Genomic DNA, 25,273 nt, shown 5'->3' with positions numbered 1-25,273 from the left:
AGAAAGTTATACCATTAAGGTCATGGTCACAATCATTAATATAGGCAAGATATGTTGTTTTCATTACTTTTGCCTTGTAATAATCACATTGCCATAATATTTTGTCATAATCACAATAGGTATATTATCAGTGTCCATTCATGCCATAATAATAAAATTATTTTCTTATTTCATCTTAAACCTCCATCTAGAGATGAGTGTGGTATATTCACTACCACTAGCATGTTCATATTCTTCCAAGAATGAATATGTATTCATAGATCGTATGTTGTTACATTCACATCATGAATGTGCCATAATCATTATCATGTCAAATCGATGACATATATTACTTTATTTTGAGAATCCTTATTGTTCTCATTATCACAATAATGACGATTATAATTTTGTATATTTTTACATCCACATCCATTGATACTTTCACAATAATAATTTATTTTCTTTCAGATTTATTACATACTGCTACCACATTCTCTTAAGGGAACGAGAATAAAGCAAATTCAATGGGATGGGTTTCTACTTCTTGTGCTCATAATCATACATGAATTTGATCATGGTAAGACATAGAAATTTTACTACTTCGGGTGGTTACAAACTCTATTAGAGTTATAATGAAAATTTATTGACTTTGCTTGTATTTAAAATCAAATTATAGAATTTCAGGAATTTAAAAGAGAAAAACAAGGTAAAATGCTTACTTTAAATCAAGAATTTATTCCTGGAGGGAGTTCATGTAACAATTGACAATCATTATGGTTAATATTATGTACAAGTTAAGTACCATGCAAGTATCCCAAAGCCTGGTGACCAAAGCAGATGCCTAGTATAGGAATATCAATGCATTCACGTAATAGCCTCACGCAAATTTCTATATCTTCTCTCTACATATGGTTTAATTTCTCAAATATTAGACAATTAACTAATAGTATATTTTCAAATTAAAACAAACGGTCATCTACTCAATTGGTTAGAGTCTCGTGTTGATAACGTGTTATAAAATAAGAAGATGAGTATTACGGAGAAAAGTTGAAAGAGGGAGTTACTTATTGATTTGGGATGCATTACAATGGAATAGAACCCCTCTATTCATAGGGGAAAAGTAACTTAGCCACAAAATAACAAACTCTAAAATCTCTCTAAAAGATAGACATTTATAACATGAGTGATATTTTGCCCTTTTTTAACCTATTTGTGGAACATAATTTCTCAATCCAATCCCGGCCTCACTTATCATCATGAGAGAACAATACATTTTTTATTAATTGATAAATTGATTCTTAACTATTTGATTAGAAAAAAGATGGGAATTCTTATTGGAGGAAACGATTAGGGTACAACGTAAACCACCTTCACTTCGTTTTGCCACAAGGTTCGTATTGAAAGAACAGATTCTTACTCTCGAAAAAAAAATTGTAATTGACCAAAATTAGTGTTAACATTAATGATGAAAAACAACCTAGAAGTGAGTCAGAAAATAGCAAAGAAGTTTGTTGTTTGGGCAACTTAAGAACACTTTCAACCAATTTTGGCGAACTAGTTACAAATAAATAGAGAATTTCGTTATATCAAACAAGTGAGGACAACAGACTTCTATAAGAGGAATGCTTTTGTTATTTCATTCTTTCCACTTTTTAATTTCTCATAAAAACCCATTTTTTAATCCCGTTTTATTCCTTCACTTAGTAATGAGTTTCAATCTTCAGCAGCGGCCACAGGATATGAGAGGATTTTAGCTTTACCCATTAAAGTTAATATGTATATGAGTATAAATTATGCGCAGTGACGATATAAAGAAGGTTTAAGTTAACCTACAACAACAAATAACTTATCCAACCAAAATGGCAAAATTCTTTATCACCACCAGTGTATATATCTTAATTCTTTTTGACACCCTTCTCTCTGAATATTCACACTTCACTCTTATACTGACTCCATCTCCAAGAATCATCTTCACTATCATAGTTCTCAACTGGACTCTCCATTTCTGGAACATCTTGTTGCTCCACAGCTTCAACTTCTTTTTCCTCAACATGTTCAGAATTCGCTTCTTCCTCCTGTGCAAAATCAAATAATGCTTCAATATATGAATAAGGAAATTGGGGAAAAAAAAATATAATGCTATGTCATTGCTCTTATCCCCAAGAAGGTTGGACCAGAGGAGATGAAAAATTTCAGGCCTATAAGTTCAAATTGAAGCATCTGCAAGATCTTATCAAAAATGCTGGCACAGAGAATGAAGAAAGTTATGAACATTCTGGTTGCAAACTCTCAGATGACCTTTGTTAAGGGGAGACAAATTACAGACGCGGTGCTTATAGTAAATAAGTGTCTTGACAGTAGGAAGCAAGGGGAAGCGACGTTAATGTGCAAGCTGGGCATGAAAAAGCGTTTGATCGTGTTAATTGGGCGCATTTATTAGGCTTGCTGAAAGATATGGGGTTCAGGGACAAGTGGATTGGATGGATAAAGTGTTGCATCGCAAATGTTAGGTTCTCAGTGATTATAAAAGGTTCTCCCAAAGGCTTTTTCCTCCATTGCCGAGAGGCTTAAGGCAATGGAGTTCAATGATGCGAAAGGCAATGAGGTTTCAGTGGATCAAGGGTTTTGGTGCTGGGGCTGTGGGTTACGATGGAGTGGAGATCTCTCAATTAAGGTATCTCAGGGTGATTCTTCTATTATTTGAAATGATCTCTCGCTTGAAAATAAACATGGGAAAAAGTTCCGTGTTTGCAGTTAATGAGGTACATAACATACAGGGACTTGGAGATGTCTTGGGCTGTCAAATTGGAGAGCTTCCAACAGAATATCTGGGGAGAAATTTAAAAATAGCCAAATTTACAAATGGTCATTCAAAAATAGCCACAGTTTCAAAAGTGATCGAAATTTAGCCACTTTTCATGTAAAGATAAATCTGAACGAAAATACTGTTCAAAATCCGGAAATACTCCAGTATAATATACTGGTACTGGAGATTGGAGTGTTGGAGTTCCAGCATAATATGCTGGAAGTTCATACATAGGTGCACCGATCTCCAGTATATTACGCTGGAACTTTTCGTGTTGCAGCAAAATAGTGGCTATTTTTCAATGACTTTGCAAATGCTGGCTATTTTTGAATAACCAGTCCGAAAACTGGCTAGTCTCTGCTATTTTTACGAATATTTGGGTATGCCATTGGGGGCTAGGTACAAGGCAAAACAGGTGTAGTGAAAAATTGACAATCAGTGTGAAAAGAGACTTGCTACGTAGAAAAGATCTTACTTATTTCTTGGAGGAAGGGTGGCTCTCATTAACAGTGTTCTTGACTCTCTTCCTACATACCCTATGTCTTTGTTTCCCTTGCCAGTACGTGTTAAAAAGAATATTGATAGAATTTGGAGGAACTTTTGTCGGGAGGTAACAAAGAAAAGAGGTCCTTTTATTTGGTAAAGTGGGAAAAGGTGAAGCTTGGCAAAAGAAGACTGGGTATTAAAAACTTGAAAATTCACAATGATAGCTTATTAACGAAGTGGTTGTGGAGATATGGAAAAGAAGAGGGGCAACTTATGGAGAAGGCTTATACCCGACAAATATGGTATACAAAATCTCTGGTTCTCTGGTTTTCCGGCCCTGTTAATTCATCTCATGGATTGGGACTATGGAAACACATCTGCAGCCTATGGCCTAGTTTTGTTGTCAACAAGGATCAAAGTTGGAAATGGCAGGCAGACGAGGTTCTGGCAAGATGCTTGGGTAGGGCATGCCCCTCTACTGTCTCAATATCATGATCTCTATGATTTCTCTTATAGTACTGGTTCTCTGGTTTTAGAGTGTTGGAACTTGGAACGGAAGCAACTGGTGCCTTGATTTTTGTAGATACTGTTTTGATTGGTAAGTCCCTAGAATGGCTCTAATGCTAAAGGATTTAGGGAAGGTGGTCATGTATGATGATGTTCCTGATAGAATCATATGGACAAAGCAGATAGATGGTGTTTTCTCGTAACTTCTTGCTATAAAACTATCAAGAGTGATGGTGGCAGCTCTACAGGCTGGACTTGGAAGAGGATATGGAAGTTCGAAGCCCCCGATGAGTTTAGAGGTTTCATGAGGATAGTTACACACAACGCGTGCCTCACTCAAAGTAACTTACAGAGAAGAGGAGTGTCGACTGATATCAGATGTTTCATGTGCAACAAGGAGGAGAAAAACACTACTCACCTTTTTTCACATTGCACAGTGGCAAGGCAGATCCAGTGAAGGATCTATTGAACATCTGGGGAGTTGAGGGATGTATCAATCAGTAAGAAAGATATGGAACAACATCCCAGCTTGTGTGTGCTGGGCAATATGGAAAGAGAAGAATGCAAATGCTTGGAAAGGAAAATAGAAGTTGTACAGAAAATTAAATACTCATGTGCATGGCTTTTTGGTGCAACCTAGAGGATGTTAGAGATGAGAATAGCATGCTTGATTTATTAGATTCACTGCGGGATTAGAACTTTTGTATAGATGGAACCATTTCTTTTTGTTTTGGTGTAGAAGGTTCCAATCATTGTAATTATCTGGTACCAACTTAGTACCAGGATTCTGTTATTAATATATATAATACTTTACCAGTTTCAAAAACAAAAAACAAAAAAACAGATGACAAGCAAGAGAAGATTCATACATTGATCTCCTGAGTTCCCTCCTCCACTTCCTGCTCCCCTGTCAAGTCAATTGACTCATCTTTATCGGCTTTCTGCAATTCCTCGGCTTCAATTTGTTTTAAACGATCAATTACTCGTTCAAAGTGGGAATGATCTGCAACAAGTATATTATCATGTAAAATTCCGCAGAACAATTAGAAAACATGACACATTTTAGTGGCAAAGGCTTTCTCTTCTTCAGGCCAATGGTTCTTTTTCCTTGGTCCGATGACACGGATAACTTACGTGATGCATGGTGGTTAAATAACTCTAGCCTTTAGACATTTCACAAATATACTAATGATTATGGGCTACAGTAAAAGTCAAATCAAGATAAGATATCAATATGTTTTCCAAATAAAACAGAAAGCAAAGTTTAGGGGAGTAGTTACTGTGCTTCTGAACCCCATTAATGGTGGTCTGGTCAAGCGAGAGACACATAAGAAAAAAAAACAAATAATGAGATCATCGTTACATTAAATAAACAATTTCCTGAAACTGAATCATCAGGATATCAAGATCATTTTTGTCTAAACTAAAACTCAGATTATGAGATTCAATTGAAAAAATACATACATAGCATGTCCACAAGTTAACAAGCGTAATACTAGCTCAATTGTGGAAACTATGATAAAACATGTATGATGTTCCTGCAGTCCACGTAGGATGGAACCTGGCCTTGTTTACATTTTTTGGAACCATAAAGTAGCAATTCGCAAAATGAAATAAAGATAGAATTTTCAGAATATCCAAATTTCAGTTCTTTAGTACTGATCTGTGGTCAAACAAGATGAAATACAAGACTAATATCAACGAAAATAGAGCAGAAGAAAAAAGCTGCATCATGAGGAGATCTAGAATTTCAATTCTGGAGACTAAAACGCATAAACCATGTTGAAAAATATCAAAAATAATAAAAGATATCGAAACATCAGATCATGCATATATCATTGGAGAGGAGAATTCGACATACACAGATACAGTAGACTGAGATCAGAGGATCACAAGACAAATACATGAAAAGAGGAAAAAAGAAAAGAATTATGGAATATGAATCCAGGCTGCAATTCCTTTTTCTTTTCCTTTTTTTTTCTTTTGATAAGTCAGGATCCAATTCATTTCTGGACTTGGATCAGCCATAACAACAGGCTATGCATGTATACTTTCAGCCACACCCAAGTCATGTTTTCCATGCTGATGAAACCTTACTCTTAATGGAAGGTTTCTCTGAAAACATGATATTCATTTGTCCAATGTATCTTCAAATTGTATTTTATGCCCATTTAAACGAAATGCTATCAAATGATAAATGAGTCTTCGAAAAATAAATAAATGTAAGTGCAGTAGAGAGAGTTGAAGAAAATTTACCTTTGGAACGATTGGTTAGAGCATCATGAAGCCTAAATGGATGTTGCCGCTCTTCTTTCTTGTATTTTAGCTTTAGCTGTCTACGTGTCCGGCCAGGAAAAAGTTGTTGTATCAGGGATAAGTCAGTCCCAAACTGCTGCACAGCCTGAAGACAAGTTTTGTTCTAAATGTCTAAGAGCAAACCAAGGACAAACAAAAGAGGAAGGGAGTGCATAACAGTACTATTTGTGCTCAATCACACGAAGTTCATCCATATAGCTCTAATTGGTGCCATGACACCTATAAGTCAAAAGTTGTACCATTTTTTCAACCGCTTGATTTCTTGTAACATTGGGATTCTGCTCCACTACTCTTAAAATAGAAGTTAACAACTAATTACCTTATAAAAGGGAATTTATCAAAAAGAATTATGTTAGCGGAAACGTAAAAAGAAAGAACACAAGATTTAACGTGGTTCGGATCAAAATAATCCTACGTCCACCAGAGAACAATTGCCCTTTTAATATTAACAAAGGAAGGGGAGATTTCCCAATTACACTTAAGAGAATTTCTCTCTTAGCTCTCTACTCACTACAATGTATTGTATTATTTTGGGATGGTTTCTACAAGTGAAGGAGTGCATCTATTTATAGAGGTAAAGACCTCCTCTTGATGTCATTGGTGACATCAAACTACCTCCTCTTGATGTCATGGGTGACATCAAAGGAGGAAGCTTCCTCCTAGCATCCACACCAACTCTTTCCACCAACTCTTCTAATTGGCATGTCATTATTGACTAAACATAAACCAACATTTTCAATCTCCACCTTGGTTTGCGTTTCGAACGTGTGAACAACTCTGGCCAAAACTTCTAAGCTTACTGGGCAACCCCGTTGTAAGAAACAAGAAGAATCAAACCATTGTTGAACATACCACCTCCACCTAGCAACTGTTCTCTTCGGAGTTGCATCAGTTGATGCACACCCCCGCCAAGTCCTTGCAGTGTGCAAACTTAGCGAGCGGGACTATCTTGGTCAACATGTCTACAGCATTATCGTCTGTGATAACCTTCACGACCTTGATACTTCCCTCATCAATAACATCTCGAATAAAATGAAATCTGACATCAATGTATTTAGTGCGCTCATGAAATCTTTGATTTTTCATTAGATGAATAGCACTCTGACTATCACATCTAAGAGTTGATTCCAGCTGAACCAAACTCAATTCCGCTACTAAACTTTTCAACCAGATAGCTTCCTTTACCGCCTCCGCTGTTGCCACGTATTATGCTTCTGTCGTAGGCAAAGCGACAATCGACTGCAGAGTCGACTTCCAACTGACGGCACTGCCAACGAGGGTAAAGATGTATCCAGTCGTGGACCTTCTTCTGTCAAGATCTCCTGCATAGTCAGAATCCACATAACCGAGAATTGAAATACTTGTACCACTTTTTCGAAAGGTAAGACCAACACCAGAAGCTCCTTTGAGATATCTCAATATCCACTTGACAGCTTCCCAATGCCTCTTTCCTGGGTTGGACATGTATCTACTTACCACACTTACAGATTGAGCAATATCTGGACGTGTGCATACCATAGCATACATAATACTACCAACTGCACTGGCATAAGGAATCTTTGACATATGCTCCACCTCATCCTCGGACTGAGGCATTTGTGACTCTGAAAGTTTAAAATGAGGAGCTAATGGTGTACTTACAGGCTTGCACGTTTGCATATTGAATCTCTCGAGAACCCTTTCAATATACCTCTTCTGAGAAAGATGTACAACATCGTCTTCTCTTGAAATCTCCATACCAAGGATTTTCTTTGCAGCTCCTAAATCCTTCATGTCAAATTCCTTACTCAACAGTTTCTTCAAAGCATTTATCTCTGTAATGTTGTTAGCAGCAATAAGCATATCATCAACATACAACAGTAAATAAATCATTGAGTTACCAGACATCTTCTTGTGATACACACAGCTATCAAATGCACTCCTTGAGAATTCATGTGTAGTCATGAATGCATCAAACCTCTTGTACCATTGTCTAGGGGATTGCTTCAAACAATACAAAGACTTCTTTAGTTGGCATACGTGATCTTCTTTTCCCTCAGCTAGGAAACCTTCAGGTTGATCCATATAGATTGTCTCTTCTAGATCACCGTGTAAGAAAGCAGTTTTGACATCAAGCTGTTGAAGCTCCAAGTCAAATTGTGCAACCAATGCTAGTAGCACGCGAATTGAGCTATGCTTCACGACCGGAGAGAAAATCTCATTGTAGTCAATTCCCTCCTTTTGGCTGAAACCTTTTGCAACCAATCTCGCCTTGAACCTAGCATCTTCCACTTCAGGAATTCCCTCTTTCTTTCGGTAGACCCACTTGCATCCAACTGTCCTCTTCCCCTTTTGTCTTTTCACTAAGACCCATGTCTGATTCTTGTGAAGAGACTCCATCTCTTCAGTCATGGCTAACCACCATTGTGCGGCATCCTTGCAAGAAGTTGCTTCAATATACGAGGAGGGCTCCAGATCTTTAATCTCTTCTTGTGCAGCTACGAACGCATATGCAATCAAGTTTGCTTGATTTATAAGGCGTTCCGGTTCTCGTGTCTGCCTCTTCTCCCTCCCCTTCGCAATTGTGTATGGTTCATTGACAGCAAGTTCTTCAAGGCCTACATCTTCTGACTCATCTTTAACCTGAGTCTCTTGATCCTTTTCCTTGGCAAGCTCCACCGGAAGCTCCACCTGCTCGTTGTTCTTGTTTCCTGAAAACTCCACGGAAACTTTACGAGGATCAAGTATAGAGGATTCATCGAAGGTGACATCTCTACTAACTATAAATTTGAGTAAAGACAAACACCAAAGTTTGTACCCTTTTACTCCATCCACATACCCTACGAATATGGCCTTCTTAGCCCTTGGTTCAAGCTTTCCTTCATTAACGTGATAATAAGCTGGACACCCAAATACTCGTAAGTATGAATAGTTAGAGGGTTCACCTGACCATACCTCATTCGGAGTCTTAAAGTCAATTGCCGATGCTGGAGATCGATTGACAATATGAGCAGCAGTGTGAACTGCTTCAGCCCAAAATACTTTGGACATTTTGGCTTGTAGGAGCATACAACGAGCCTTTTCAAGAAGAGTTCTGTTCATTCTCTCGGCAACTCCATTCTGCTGTGGGGTATGCCTGACAGTCCTATGTCTTGAGATCCCATGAACCTTGCAGAATTCATTAAACTCTTCATTGCAAAACTCCAAGCCATTGTCTGTGCGAAGATACTTGATTTTCCGCTCCATTTGATTTTCAACCAAAATCTTCCACCCTTTAAATGCTTCAAAAGCATCACTTTTTGCCTTCAAAAAATACACCCAAACCTTTCGTGAGAAATCGTCAATAAAAATGAGAAGATACCTTTTTCCGCCCTTCGATGGAAGTTTAGAAGGACCCCATAAATCTGAATGGATGTAGTCTAGCACTCCTCTTGTCTTGTGTTTGCCAGTGCTAAAACTGACCTTCTTCTGCTTCCCTAGAACGCAGTGCTCACAGAAGTCAAGCGTGCTGATCTTCTCACCTTCCAAAAGTTTACGATTGCTCAACATCTCCAGTCCACGTGCGCTCATATGACCCAGTCTCATGTGCCATAGTCTTGCCTTGTCATCATTAGATAACTGCACTGTAGATGCATTTGCAGAGCCAACAATGGTGCTTCCGGCCAATGTGTAAAGGTCGTTCTCCAGCTTGCCTTTCAGCATGACTAAAGAACCTTTAGTCACCTTCATAGTTCCTGATTCGCTCATGTACCTGTAGCCTTGTTCATCCAGAGTACCCAAGGAGATCAAATTCTTCTTCAGATCAGGAACATGACGGACTTGTGTAATAGTCCTCACGATTCCATCATGGCAGCGAACCCGAACTGAGCCAATGCCAACTATTGCACAAGTTGCATTATTGCCCATTACTACGGTTCCTCCACTTTTCTCGTAGCTGCTAAACCAGTCTTTTCGGAACGTCATATGCAGAGTACAAGCAGAGTCTAACACCCATTTGTTTTCATAACTACTATTATTATTACACGATGTTGTTAGTACATAATCATTATCAAAATTATGTACCTGTTCAACTGTAGATGCACTCGCCTTTTCCTTGGACTTTGACATTGGGCAATCTCGTTCAAAGTGCCCCTTCTTGCCACAACCCCAACACTCTGTATTCTTCTTGTTCACACGAGACTTTGATCTGTGCTTTGATTTGCTCTTTCCCTGTTGGCTAGTCCGGCCTCTTACAAAGAGGCCACTTGCCTGGTCATCTCTATCTCCTTCAATGTGCCTCCGCACATCACTAGAGTTAAGTGTCTGCCGCACTTGCTCAAGCTTGATAGGCTCCTTGCTATACATCATTGAATTCTCAATATCACGATATCCTGAAGTCAATGAAAATAGCAAAGCACATGCAAGCGTCTCCTCCTCCTTTTTAATTCCTGCAATCTGTAAGTCCATGACAAGTTTATTGAACGCATCTAAATGATCTTGTAACGAAGTACCTGACCCAATCTTAAATGTGTGAAGACGTCGTTGCAACAACATTCTTGTTGTCACTGATCGGTCTTGGTATAGCCCTTCTAGCTTTTCCCACAACTGTTTGGCCGTCTCTTCGGTACCCGTACTCACTTCACAAAGCACGTTAGGTGCAAGGGATAGTTGGATTGCACTCAATGCATCCCCTTCAATCTTCTCCTTGTCGGGAGCTGATATATCCGTAGGATACTTTCCGTCAATAGCATGGATTGAACCTTCCCTCCGCAGTAACGCCATCATCTGGATCTTCCAGATATTGAAGTTGTTGCGTCCATTGAATCTATCAATTTCAAACTTCATGGAACTCATATTTGCTTGTTCTTCCTCCTTGGATCGTTAAAGAATCCTGTCGCTCTGATACCAATTGTTAGCGGAAACGATAAAAGAAAGAACACAAGATTTAACGTGGTTCGGATCAAAATAATCCTACGTCCACCAGAGAACAATTGCCCTTTTAATATTAACAAAGGAAGGGGAGATTTCCCAATTACACTTAAGAGAATTTCTCTCTTAACTCTCTACTCACTACAATGTATTGTATTATTTTGGGATGGTTTCTACAAGTGAAGGAGTGCATCTATTTATAGAGGTAAAGACCTCCTCTTGATGTCATTGGTGACATCAAACTACCTCCTCTTGATGTCATGGGTGACATCAAAGGAGGAAGCTTCCTCCTAGCATCCACACCAACTCTTTCCACCAACTCTTCCAATTGGCATGCCATTGTTGACTAAACATAAACCAACATTTTCAGCATGCCATTGTTGACTAAACATAAACCAACATTTTCAAATTATCTTATGAAAGGGCTCAAACTATCTTTGCACAAGTCCAAACCATATAATGCAGTTCCCCATACTATCTCCTGCACAACCCATTTATCAAATTTATTCATCTCTCTCTCTCTCTCTCTCATGTGGTGGGTACTGTGGAGGAACGGAACCGGAGAGTTTTTGAAAGCAAGACTGACAATAATTTTAGACTTAAGTTTAGATGTATACCTTTTTGGCGTTTTGGTGCAAAATGTGCAATGTGAATGATGCGGAAAGCATTGTGGACTTCATTAGTCTCTTAGAGTAAAACAGCTGATTTTTTGTAAACTGCTGTATATACTGCATGGTCTTCGTGCATTCAGGATCAACGAACGCCAGTTTTAAACAAGATATATTAATAAAAATATAATAAAAATCAGATTTCTACGATTTCTCAAGTTTATCTAAGATCCCCTTTCTCTACTAATTTACATGCTGAGGATATAAAGATGCCAAAGAAGTTAACGTTGGTGCCAGCTTCCCAATTTCTTTTTTTTTTTTTTTTGCAACTTTAGTTAGACCAGCTTCTCACTTTCCAACAACTATATTCCTGAAAAGGTAACTGTGTTCTACAAAAATTATATCACATGAATTGTTTGACTTCCTTTGAAGTATCCATGTTGACTGACACAGGAACGGAGATTTCGTGCTAATTCTTCAAAATACACTAAATGGACAAAAAGCTACATAGCATTAACCGGCTCTCACTTACAAGTTACACCTAGGTCAGATATACACCTGTGAACGAGTCCATGTAACATAGACAACGACCAACCTTAATCTAGTCTGTCAAGCATCCCTTATATAGAAATACTTTTTTTTTTTTTTGCTTTAAAACTGCATCTACCCACAATTGCATCGCATTCCACAGTTCTCGCTTGGTTGGGACAAATATTTCTATGTAATATTTGACAAATACGCCTATTTCAAATAGAGAAAACAAGTAACATTAGATAGCTAGCAACAAAGATGTCCTACATCAGTCTTTTGCTACTACCTCATAGGAAGGTCTCAACAAATTGAAGCAAATTTGATAACATGATTGACGGTTTATAAAAAGGAAATACAGAGAGGAACCTACAAACTTGATCTTCCAGACTGGGAACGCCTAGGTGCATCAACTAATAACTTCATTTTATAAGTTGCACTTCTAGAATTTGCTATTTAAGATTGAAGTTTTCAATTCAAATTTTAATTGTTCCCCCATTTACACCTGTATCTTTCAGTAGCTACAAATGAGAGGGATGTACCTCATAGAACAGTTCTGTTTCCTGTTTTGACCACCTTGTGCTGGGTGTTTTGTCCATATAAGTTTGATAATTAAAGTAGGCAGAAGAATCTTGAGCCCGAGAACCTATTTGACGATCATTATCTTCTGCGCCGGCATCTGAAGGATAGGTCTCATCCTCATTATAATTAGAAACAGAAGCACCAGCACTGCACAAGCACAAATCATGGAGAAATTGTAACTTGGAAAAGAGAGGACCTAGTCCCAAAAGGGCAAAAACATGTAACACCTCCAAGTAAGTAAAAAAAAAAAACTATGCCACAACAAACCACTGATTGCAAAACGCATTGAACTTCTAAAATCTCTTTTCCTTATTAAGATACCTCTTTTGAATATATTTAGGTACCCGAGAGTAAATATAATGTACTGTACGGCATAACTTCTCTCATATTAAGTATGACGAAATTATACATTTTAAACCATGGTCAAAGATCACCTAATATACTTACTAAGAACCATATTAGGTTCAAGGAGCATAAATTTATAACACATGTAAACTTCTAAGTGTTTACCAATGGCATCTCTTTTTCATTTTCCTATGACTAGTGAAAGCAGTTTTTCACATGACGGCTACCTTCCAGCTTCCTGAACCTAGCACATAACAGCCTCCAAAGGAACCATTAGAAATTGGACAGAGCAATACTAATTGAGAATTGACATCATAACCATTAAATCCTAAGGCCATTTTTAGGAACTTGGAATTAGCGTAATTGATGCCCTAAAGTTAGCTTATAGTTCAGCTTGAGCAAATCACAAGAATATTTCAGGATAAAAGTATCCAACATTTATGTAGGATAGGATAATACTAACTATAGCATATCAGCGTATAAATCAAAGGGCGTCTATTTTGGAGTAATTCCAAATTTTTGGGATTTGAGGAGATATTCTCCCTTGCTAATGCTCACCATCTTGGAGGATAAAATAGGTTTTCTTTTCCATATAAAAGTTCATTGTATAGAGAATAGAGGAATTACCTCCAAAACGAGCATGGAGTAAGAAGATAAGTGACAAGATAAGTGACAGGGAAATGTAAATACCCAGGGTATTTCTCAATTATAAGAAAATGCAAAAAATTTACAAGCTAATACTAAAGGTTAGAGTTCTTGACGCATAAATTTGCCATCTCCTCAAAAGAGAAGGGAAGGAATTTTATTGATCTTTTTTCTTCTATATACGAGTTAGCAAATGGTGCTCTAGACAATATGAGCACTTGCTTCTCTCTTATGAATGCTTATAGGTGCAGAGATAGTACGGAATATTGTCTTGATTGGTCAAGGGAGAAGATTCTTCTACAAAACTAAGGTAGTTGCCCACCAGAGAGAATCTTGCAGCGGATTTTCAAGATATGAGGTTTCTGAGATGAAAAAATGTATGCACATGGAATCCAAGCTTTATCTGGTGGGTGGACTAAGCAGCAGAGGCAGGTTCTCACCAATGACATATCATGCTTTCTTTCTGTGCATAAGATACTTCAGATTTTGAACGTACAGATTGTCAGTTCCATTCCTGTTCAGAAAATTTGGTCATTGTGCCTGTTGATAACTTGATACTGGTGCTTGTGCGGATTCAGAAATTCCTTCTCTCCTTCTGCACTGTACTAATCGAGCCCTTCTAGGCCAATACAGAAGTAGTATCGTTTACAGTAAAATAGTTGTGGAGTTGGGTAGTGAAAGCCTTGTGTTGTGCAAGGAATCTTGAAAGGACTTGTGTTGGGCATGGATTCTTGAAACTCTTGGTAGTTAATTGGTATAGTACAGTGTGCACGGATTTTTGAGGCAGTCGTTTGGGAAGGATCTCTAGATAGCAAGTAGTAGCTTGTTAGGATGCACTTTGCAGGAGGACTGGCCCAATAAATATGCATGCATGCATTTCCTAGAAATTCCCTAATATCTGTTTGCTGAAGTAGGTCTTTAGTGAAAGATTTCCAAATAAGAAGCTACCTAAGCTACATGTTAGTCTCCAAGTATAACCAGATTACTGGATTCATAACAACTGAAAGAAAACTTTACCATACACGCAGCACTACCTTGTTTAAAAGACATTTCACATTGATATCTTAAGAGCATCAACTACTGTAAATTTTCGTTATGTTATACTTGGTAAAAACTCTTAGAGCAATTTGCAAATTTCAGATGAAATTACAAGGAAGTAATCCTCGAAAATAAATCACTTTATTCTGTCATGCTATTACGCATGTGAAAATGCTTTGGTGCAAGTAATAAATATATTCATGTTAATTTTTTCCAATACGCTTCCATTTGCTGATGGAGATATCTGCATTGGATACAATTTTACCACTGTGTTAATTCACCTTCTATTAATCCAGCTACAGTACGACTTGAACTTGGTATATTTAGTATACCTCTCAGTCTCTGCCGGTTTAAGTGGCAGGCTAGGTACAGAGAGTTTGTACTGCCTTGTTTCAGGCGCAGATTGAACAGAGCTTGTTCTGTCCTTCTTTACTTCTTAAGTAACTATGTAAGCAAATACGACTTGACCATTTCTGGAACAGTATTGATGCTAGCTTTGGGGAAGATGGTTCTCTTCGCTGGTTAATGTAGCTTAGAAAAAAGTGGAAGAGCTGATAAAAGGGCAATAAGGGAGGAGTCTTCACATAATTCTGGAAAACGTGGTTGGACAGGTTGGTTAGAACCGTTATCTAAAAGTAGAGAAAATAATGAAGCTGTAGACGATACAAAAGAGACTTATGGTGCTCTTGACGAGTTAGAAGATGGATCTGAAGTGAGAAAAACAGACCTAATGAATGAAGTCTCTACCACAGATCATCTACCATTTTCACTATCAACAACAATATAAGAAAACCCAATCGAAAGGTTAAATGCAGGTTAGTATCTTTTTCGCAAATAAAACAAAAGATAAGTGTAGATTAGTATATTTAATTGTAAAAAAGCTTCTGATACCTCTGATCTGTAGTAGGTATTTGTGACGCTGCAGCATCTTTTTTCTGCAAGGATGGCAAGAAGGCAAACAAGAGAATCAAGGATGACTGTGTCATATTTAAATTTTTCCTCTTTCTAGGAGGTTGGGGTGCAAACAAGAGAATGCAAGAGGAAACGTACCGCCAGCCGCTCTCTGTGCTCTCCTAATATAATTAGATCCTTAATAGGTACCTTTTGGTAGTCAATCTCATACTCGGGAGCCTCAAGCAAAGCCTTGTTCACTGTAAACAAGGAAGTGCCTGGTCAAGAAAAGATAAATACACTATGCCAAATGTCAGCAACACCCACTAGGCTTACCTTGTCTCCTCTTTTGACGAGTGGAGTGAGAAAACTTCTTAGGTTTCTTGTTGGCTGCCTGGTCTGAAGCTTCAGTGGTCTTTTTACTCTTCCTAACTTGCTTTCTATCCTCGGCAACTGTTCTCTTTGACTTTTTCTGTACTTTTTTCCCTTGTGATTCATTTTCCACCAGAAGATCCTCATCATTACCATTTGTAACAGAATCATTAGGTTGTTCAGGCACATATTCCCCATCATCCGCTACTACTTCAGACTCATCTACTAGTCTATTTGCATTTACGGACTTTCTTCTACTCCTTAATGATCTACCCGCTCCATTCTCTTCAGTAATTGCAGAAAGATCAGATGCAGGCAATTTTTGCTTTTTAGTCTTTGGCCTCTGATGTACCTAAACAGACATAGTTGCAAGTGGGTTAAGAAGAGAAATAAAGGGCTCCACCAGCAAGGCAAACTATTTCAAAAATTGAGAAGTAACTAAAACAGTTTGAAAAACAGTTTATTGATTTACAGGTTCCTCAGGCATCTGACAAGTAGATTCAGGGAGTTCTGCTGGGATGCCAACATCTGAATGCGAAGCTTCGATAACATATTCTTCATGAACATGAAATTCATGAGTAGATTCTGTAATAATATTATTATCAAATCCTCTGGCTGAGAAATCAAGGACATCATCAGCAGGGAATCCATGTTCCTTCACTCTATCCACAAAATCCATTTCAGAATGAACTGAGTGTGAATTTGGCTGACATGAAACTGATTCTACTGCATCTGAATCAGGGATGCTTGTGTCGTATCTCTCTCTGTATACTTGTAGCTTGGACTTGGGTTGAAACCTTCTGGTACTCTGCCCTGAATAAACGTTAGAAATTAAAAATGAGTGCAGCACATGATAAAGTGCAGGTGCAGGAACCTGAAAATTCTCCCATACCAGATGTAGTAGTTACCCCCAGGATATCTGCTGCTTCCAAGGAAGGATAGCTGTCCATCTCCTGCAACCGACAAACTGGAGTATTTGTAAGTACGCAAAGGAATCTAAGTGACAAATGTTTTGCTGCTCAGTAAAAAGTGGGGAAGGGCATGAATTTGACCATCTGACAACTTCCACTAACAGGAACAACACTTCCTTGACAAGTTAATGGATCTTGGCATGCTGCCACTTCATCAGGTTGAAGATTAGAAGTGCTAGGAGCTGAATCATCAACTGAAGAAACTGGAATTGAAAGTTGTTCTTGTCCCTTCTCTGCACCAGCAACATGAACAGCAGATGGATTTGTAGCGGGACTAGAATTTTCTGCATTATTATAAGCAGCACCACAGTTTACTAATTTAATCTTTAATAATTGGCCAATTATCCAAAATAAGGTAACTCCTTTGCAGCATCCGTTATCAAGTTACAAGTTTAAAGGTAATATGCAGGAAAAATTAGTAATAACAGAACAGAAGAAGATAGGCCGTTACCTATGGCGCTTGAGATAGGAAGTAAATCATCAAACGAATCCAAACCTACATATATGCCTGCATACTGAAAATTGAAGAACTTTAATTAGGATATAAAAGGTCCGTTAACATGATCAAAATATGGATAAGAAAATATCACCTCTCCCTCGGATTTCTCAAGACAAGTTTTCGAATCTTCACTGTTATCAGGCACTACCGTACTTGTATCTAGATATGAACCAACTGATGGACACAAAGTTTCTGCAGCAAGAGGATGCTCCAAGGAAGGTTCCGCTAACACAGAGCTTTGTTCATCGTCTGCTTATATTTAACAAAAGACAATCATTCTTGAAGAGGTCTTAAAGTATCAATGAAGAACATTAAAATATAGGCTATTTAGAGCATATTTTATAGTATGATATTTCAAGTGCTAAAACCAACTTTATCTCGAAGGAAAATTCTTAAATTATGCACACAAGCAATTAACGCTTTTATGACCTCAACAATCAATATATGATCAAATTGCGGCAACAAAATGCTCCTGAAAAAGTAATAATAAAAAGAACAACATAAAGGCAAGAAAGCTAACAATTTTGGGGATTTTTTCCATCCTTCTTAAGAGCCTCAATTGAATCAGTTGCTACAGTATCACCAGTGGGTTTTGACGTCAAAGAAACTGTTGAGGCCGCAACAGCTGGACCTTTTTTCACTGGACGAGGCTTTGCCTTGGGTTGAAACTTGCCGCCAGCCTTGACTGCATCAAATAACAACATAAACTTTAAAGAATGAGAATATATTATATCACAAACTAAAAAAAAAATCCTTTTCACTCCACTTACCGGTCTTTGAAGCACCATCAGCCAAAATATCATCTAAAAGGTCCATGGATACACTTTCAACGCTGAAACAGAACAATAACTGATAAGACAAAATATAACCACTAATTAAATAAGTTGGAAAAAAATCTTAAAGAAAGTGATTTGATATGTTGTTTATAATTCAATTTGAGAATTACAACTAAAGCAGTTTCACCTACACCTTAAATGGTCTAGTGGATAAGCTTTTCAAGACAGACAGAACCATACATAGAGGTAAAAAAAACAAGAAAAAGTAAAAGCTCAATAGAAAAAATAAAGGGAAATATCTTCATAATTTATTTAGAACTTTGGTAAAATTCAATAATGACAAATAAAACAAGATAGGCTTCATCTAAACCCAGAATAATAAGATGTTTATTCTAAAACAACAAAAATAAAACTAGAGGAGTTTCATATAAACAATAAATGGTCTGTGAATAGGCTTTTCGATACTGAAACAAACTAGATAATAAGAGGACAAGTAAAATTAATGCTCAACAAGAATCAATTTTTACTAAATCAAAAATGGGTTTCACCGACATCCCATACAAACACAATATTTAGCCTTAAATTTAACATCACAAAATAAGAACTTGAAACATTACTGTTAATCTTCTTGACAGATTGGTTCTTTTCAAAGATAATACTACAGTAATAAATACACAACAACTAATGCATACAATGGGGGGTAGGGGGCGTGCGTGAGAGTCGGAGATCGCCTGGCGGATGAGAGGGAATTGTGAAAACTAACACGGCTTTTCTATAATCGGGGGTGGCGACTGGCGCGGGACTTGGTTTTTTTTTTACTAGTAGTAGTACTTTTCTTAGGCATCTATATTTATTAGGGAAAATACCTTAAACCACTCCTAAACTTGCCTCAAATTATGGCAAAATACATAAGTTACCCCCCGAACTATGACCCAAATCCCTGTTACACACTTTCTAGGAACGAATATTACTTTACACACCCACCTTTCTAAAGTGTATCTAATACACACTGCTTTGCCCACGTGGATAGTGCGTGTTTTTCCCAACAAATGGGTCGCGTGAACAGAAAAATTTTGTGTCAGATGTCAATTTTTTTTTAGTTTTTTAAAATTTTAAATTGAGTCATCTTCTTCCTTTTTAAAAATTCTGTCATAGCTACTCCTTGAGCTCCACCACCCGATCTCCTTCTTCTCAAATAGACATACCACGATTTCTTATATCTCTTCTCGTTGTAGAGAAGCTTAACTTGAGCTTTACCCATGGCGAAGTCAAATTTTTAGGAAGCGAGAATTTTTCGAAATTTTTTCCAACCCGTAAAGCTTAGCCCAAGATTTTGCACATTTTTTAATTTTATTAATGGATGATTTTTAAATAGTTCACTTGTGGCGATGGCAGTTAATGGCGGTCGAACTTTTACCGAAGTGAAATGGAAAATGAGTTGGATCTGGGCTCAAAAATTTTGATTCAATTTCAGCGGAAAAGATGGAGTTTTGGGTGTGTTTTCTGGTGATTTTTGTTAATTAATGGTGGCTTTGTTATTAAGTAAAAGGTGGAGAAAGAAGCTATGGTGTTTGATGGTGAGAGAGGAGGAAGACGGTCATGGTAGTTTAGGTGAGGAAGATGAGGGGTATAATTTTAATTTTTTTTTTTTTTATTTTTTTTTTTAAATGACACGTGTCGTTGTTTGATTGGTGCGTGATATTGCACATATTCTGAAAAACTGGTTAAGAAAAAAATGGTGTGTCTTAGATACACTTAGGAAAGGTTGGGTGTGTAAAGTAATATTCGTTCCTGGAAAGTGTGTAACAGGGATTTGGGTCATAGTTCGGGTGGCAACTTATGTATTTTGCCCTCAAATTATTAGTATCCTCCCCCGAATTATGCCCGATCTTCCTCCCCGAATTATGGTGTTTGATGGTGAGAGAGGAGGAAGACGGTCATGGTAGTTTAGGTGAGGAAGATGAGGGGTATAATTTTAATTTATTTTTTTTTTTAAATGACACGTGTCGTTGTTTGATTGGTGCGTGATATTGCACATATTCTGAAAAACTGGTTAAGAAAAAAATGGCGTGTCTTAGATACACTTTGGAAAGGTTGGGTGTGTAAAGTAATATTCGTTCCTGGAAAGTGTGTAACAGGGATTTGGGTCATAGTTCGGGTGGCAACTTATGTATTTTGCCCTCAAATTATTAGTATCCTCCCCGAATTATGCCCGATCTTAATTACCACCCTCAACTTGGCATTTTGAGAGCCATTACCCCCTAGACGCTGATGTGGCAAAAAGTGTGGGTGCACTCACCCACGTGGATTTTTCTATCTATGTGGCGTTTTTTTGAAAAATAAAATATTATTTTACCTTTTTAAGAATATTACTTTTTAGATAATTTTTTTCAAATACAATTGATAATAAAACTTTGATAGAACTATATTATTTAGGCTAAATATTTTTATTTGGCCAAAAATTATAAAGTTTTAGTTAATCTTTTTTTTTGAATTTGACCTGAAAATAAAGATTTATACAATTGAAATAAATAGTCAAGGCATCTAAAAAGTTATAAAAAATATATAGTTTGAAATCTTTATGTATTTTTTATAACTTTTTAGATGTCTTGACTATTTATTTCAATTGTTTAAATCTTTATTTTCAGGTCAAATTCAAAAAAAAGATTAATTAAAACTTTATTTTTTTGGCCAAATAAAAATATAGCCTAAATAATGTACTTATATCCAAGTTTTATTATAAATTTTATTCGAAAAAAATTATCTAAAAAAGTAATATTCTTAAAAAGGTAAAAAAATATTTTATTTTTAAAAAAAATGCCACATAGACAGAAAATCCACGTGGCAAGCGAGTGCACCCATATTTTTTGCCAAATCAGCATCCAGGGGGTAATGGCCCTCAAAAGGCCAAGTTGAAGGGGTAATTAAGACTGGGCATAGTTCGGGAAGGATACTAATAATTTGAACCAAGTTTAGGAGTGGTTTAAGGTATTTTGCCTAATAAATATAGATGCCTAAGAAAAGTACTACTACTAGTAAAAGAAAAAAGAAAAAAAAACAAGTCAAAAGTCCGTCGCCACCCCCTCCCCCGATAATAAAAAAGCCGCGTTAGTTTTCACAATTCCCTCTCATCTGCCAGGCGATTTCAAGTTCATCTCTCTCACACACACACCCATTGTATGCATTAGTTGTTGTGTATTTATTACTGTGGTATTATCTTTGAAAAGAACCAATATGTCAAGAAGATTAACAGTAATGTTTCAAGTTCTTATCTCGTGATGTTAAATTTAAGGCTAAATATTGTGTTTGTATGGAATGTCAGTGAAACCCACTTTTTATTTAGTAAAAGTTGATTCTTGTTGAGCATTAATTTTACTTTTCCTCTTATTATCTAGTTTGTTTCAGTGTCGAAAAGCCTATTCACCGACCATTTATTGTTTATATGAAACTCCTCTAGTTTTATTTTTGTTGGTTTAGAATAAACATCTTATTATTCTGGGTTTAGATGAAGTCTATCTAGTTTTATTTGTCATTATTGAATTTTACCAAAGTTCTGAATTAATTATGAAGATATTTCCCTTTATTTTTTCTATTGAGCTTTTACTTTTTGTTGTTTTTTTAGCTCAGTTCTAAATTAATTATGAAGATATTTCCCTTTATTTTTTCTATTGAGCTTTTACTTTTTGTTGTTTTTTTACCTCTTTGAAATTGCTTTAGTTGTAATTCTCAAATTAAATTATAAACAAAATATCAAATCACTTTCTTTAAGATTTTTTTCCAACTTATTTAGTTAGTGGCCACATTTTGTCTTATCAGTTATTGTTCTATTTCAGTGTTGAAAGTGTATACATGGACCTTTTAGATGATGTTTTGGTTGATGGTGCTTCGAAGACCGGTAAGTGGAGTGAAAAGGATTTTTTAAAAGTTTGTGATATAATATATTCTCATTCTTTCAAGTTTATATTGTTATTTGATGCAGTCAAGGCTGGTGGCAAGTTTTTGTCACGTCCCAAACTACCGCCTAGACGTGACTGGCACCCAGTTAACCCCACCTGCCAGGCGAACAAACCATTTACACAAACACTAAGAGAGAAAAAAAATGCAGGCCTAATAGTATTATTAATAATTAAAAGGAAATGATTATCGCTCAATACCTTAGTCAATTGATAGAAAACCAACAACCACTCAAATACTAAAACTCTAGCCCAAAACCCATACCAAGACCATGGAGCATCTAACAGAGTAACATGAGTTTTATTGACGAGTATGCAAATCCCAAAGAAAAAAATAAATAACTAACACGAGCTAGGTATGTCTGAAACGAAAGCCTTCACAAACAATGCGGTGGCTCACCTGAACAATAGGATCCACTCGAACCAACTCGTCAGCCACTAGATCTATCTCCCGCGATGGTATCTGCATAGAGATGTAGGTAAGGAGTGAGTTATACGTAAATATAACCCAATAAGATCCTCGACCCGCCACTTTAAATACCTCTGGAACAAGCGTTAGAAAATACAAACACACCACAATACGAATGATATAGTAAATATGATAATTATATAATAACTCAATATATGTGTATCAATAGAGTTATTAAAAATTAACCAACAAGAGTACCCACTAAGGACTTATCATAATTGCAGTGAAAGAAATTTACCAACACACCTACGAGTCCACAACGGCACCACAATGCCTCAAATATGTAACAGAGCATACACAAATGCTCACTGAAGCATACACAATGCCCCAAATATATCAAGAAGCATACACAATGCTGGGGTGATGTACAAAGGCATACACAATACATCATGGCGCACAGCCGTATCAAACTCAACATCATGGTGCACAGCCGTTTCAAACTCAACATCATGGCGCACAGCCGTTTCAAACTCAACACCATGGCTCACAGCCGAATCAAACTATCAAACTCAACATCATGGCACACAGCCGTATCAAACTATCAAACAACTTATAAAAAAAGATTTTTTTTTTTGTATTTTTCATAAAATAATATATTTGCGGCTAGTCTAAGACCACCGATTCTGCCAAGGGCACGCTTGTCCCAACACATGGACCAGGCAGAGAAAACACACTTTCAAAACGGGTTTTAGAAAAGTAAGTATCAAAACGTAAAGTTTCACTTACCTCGCTTACGACAAGTCCCCCGGCTTTGCAACGTCTAAAACATCAACGAAACGGCTTCCAATGATCTCAATCTAAATAAAATATTGATTAATAATTACAATTACACTAGCCGGTCAACTCTCAATATCCCAAACTTTCAAGAGTAGAGTTGAATCTTAATATTCCACCTATCAAATATCATAGTTTTTTTAAAAAGGTAAAGAATCTCAATATCTCAATTTAACTCTGTATTTACATACAAGCCTAAATATATCAAAAGTTTTGTCATAAATGAGTGATCATACGGTATGCAGAAGATTAGAGAACTGACACTGTGTATAGATGCTTCGAATAGTTTCGAAAGATTTCATATTTACGTTGTTGATTTCTCACTTGAAATTCAACTCTTAGTTTTAATCCAAATTTACTCATCATGGATTAAATCATTACTTCTCCTAATTAAAAGTAACAAACGAAAACTGTAGCAGCAAAAATTGATTTTTCCTTAGCAAATTACGTAACTTTTCTCATTCTTGAAATCCTTACGTCTAATTAAGTTTTCAATCATTGACGGATAATTTTGCCTTAAATTATTAGTCTAATCACTACAAATTTATAAGTAACAATAACTATTTTTCTACAAATAATACAATATATACCGCTACAAGAAAAATACCTTATTGTTTAACTCTTCCTTCCCACTAACGAACTGAGCAAGCCATTCCAACCAAATAGTAGCCAATCTTCTATCGTTTTCTGTCGTCAGTTTCGCAATCCACATAGCCCCCTATGTTCGTTGTTCTGGTTCTTTCTAATAAATAAAACCCTTTAGCACCTTTTTCCCAATGTGAGATTTAAAGGTGGAGCTAGGCCCACTGGCTTTAAGATTAATTAATTTACTTGCAATCCTATATAGTATAAAATTTTGGTCCATTATCCATTTATTATATAATAGCTTAATATGTAGCCCAATAACTACAAACTAAACTAATTCTCCAATTTCAAAGTGTAATTGTGGTTATTACAGTTTCAACCCAAATGAGAGTTGCTCGAGACAAATTAGAAAAATAAAGATTGAAGAATGAAGAAAGTGAAAGACTTTTGGGTTCTCACAGGCGGAGTCGTTCGTTCTTACTTAGGTTTCTCACTATCTCAGTCGTTCTTACTTCTTAGTTGTTAGGTTTCTCAGATGTTACGACTTCCGGTAAGAATTAAGAAAGTGAAAGACGTTTGGGTTATTGGGTTGGGCTCCAAAAATTAAAATAGGAAGTTTTACATAGCTATAATATATTAGAAACTTATTAATCATTTTTCTTTAGGTTCCTTAAGAATTACATTGTGTATCTATATTTACTATTTATGTACAAAATATAATAAAAGACGGATCCCTTAAATATAGGAATTAATTTGTAACGTATCTCTCATCCCCATCTATCAGCTTTAGCCTCCTAAAATCACGATTTTCTTCCTAATTTAAAAAAAAATTAAAGTCATCTCTTTTTCATACAAATCCACCAATATCTCTCTCATGCAAATCAAACTATTATCTCTCTAAAATTGTAGCGTCATATATTTCTCTGAATCAATTCCACCAACAACCATTAAAAAGCTTCAACTATTGACAAATCCATCGGAATTATCTCCGAAATTGCAGGTAGAGAGGTCTGCCATTGACATACCATTAAAAAGGTTCGAAACTTTGAATTAGATATTCGGATTTTATGAATTTGTGATTTCTTTGGATTGAGTGTTCTTGAAAACGATTGAAAATATCCTTTAGAGTTTATATCTTAATTTGAATGGAGATTGTGTAAGTTTAAAGTTGATTTTAGGTTAAATTTCAGATTGAAACTCGAGGAAGAAGTTTCGGAATTGTATTACGATTGTATGATAAATGTATCATAATTGTA

At 36.5% G+C, this 25,273-nt stretch overlaps 1 protein-coding gene across 7 annotated transcripts; it reads right to left on the bottom strand.

Annotated features, from left to right (window-relative positions):
* Positions 1-1,722: 1,722 nt before the first annotated feature.
* On the bottom strand, positions 1,723-24,494 carry LOC107797408 (uncharacterized). Of its 7 annotated transcripts, XM_075217771.1 has the most exons (17): positions 24,040-24,494; positions 23,385-23,455; positions 22,590-22,652; positions 18,231-18,292; positions 17,981-18,145; positions 17,552-17,709; positions 17,413-17,476; positions 17,043-17,245; positions 16,883-16,943; positions 16,463-16,803; positions 15,955-16,342; positions 15,778-15,878; positions 15,619-15,662; positions 12,660-12,846; positions 6,035-6,179; positions 4,648-4,781; positions 1,723-2,054 (listed from the first exon to the last, which is right to left on the bottom strand). In XM_075217771.1, exons 4-17 carry the CDS (start codon positions 18,274-18,276, stop codon positions 1,908-1,910), a joined length of 2,184 nt encoding a protein of 727 aa, XP_075073872.1. In that variant the 5' UTR covers positions 18,277-18,292; positions 22,590-22,652; positions 23,385-23,455; positions 24,040-24,494; the 3' UTR covers positions 1,723-1,907. The 7 variants fall into 7 exon arrangements, with proteins under 7 accessions (XP_075073872.1, XP_075073874.1, XP_075073873.1 ...); XM_075217773.1 differs by lacking the exons at positions 22,590-22,652; positions 23,385-23,455; positions 24,040-24,494 and adding exons at positions 4,197-4,251; positions 18,428-18,495; XM_075217772.1 differs by lacking the exons at positions 22,590-22,652; positions 23,385-23,455; positions 24,040-24,494 and adding an exon at positions 18,929-19,020.
* Positions 24,495-25,273: the final 779 nt, after the last annotated feature.

The sequence above is a fragment of the Nicotiana tabacum genome, chromosome 7 (assembly GCF_000715075.1).
Source record: "Nicotiana tabacum cultivar K326 chromosome 7, ASM71507v2, whole genome shotgun sequence".
In the NCBI taxonomy this organism is placed as follows: Eukaryota; Viridiplantae; Streptophyta; class Magnoliopsida; order Solanales; family Solanaceae; genus Nicotiana; species Nicotiana tabacum.
This window is presented reverse-complemented; position numbering and strand designations above follow the sequence as displayed.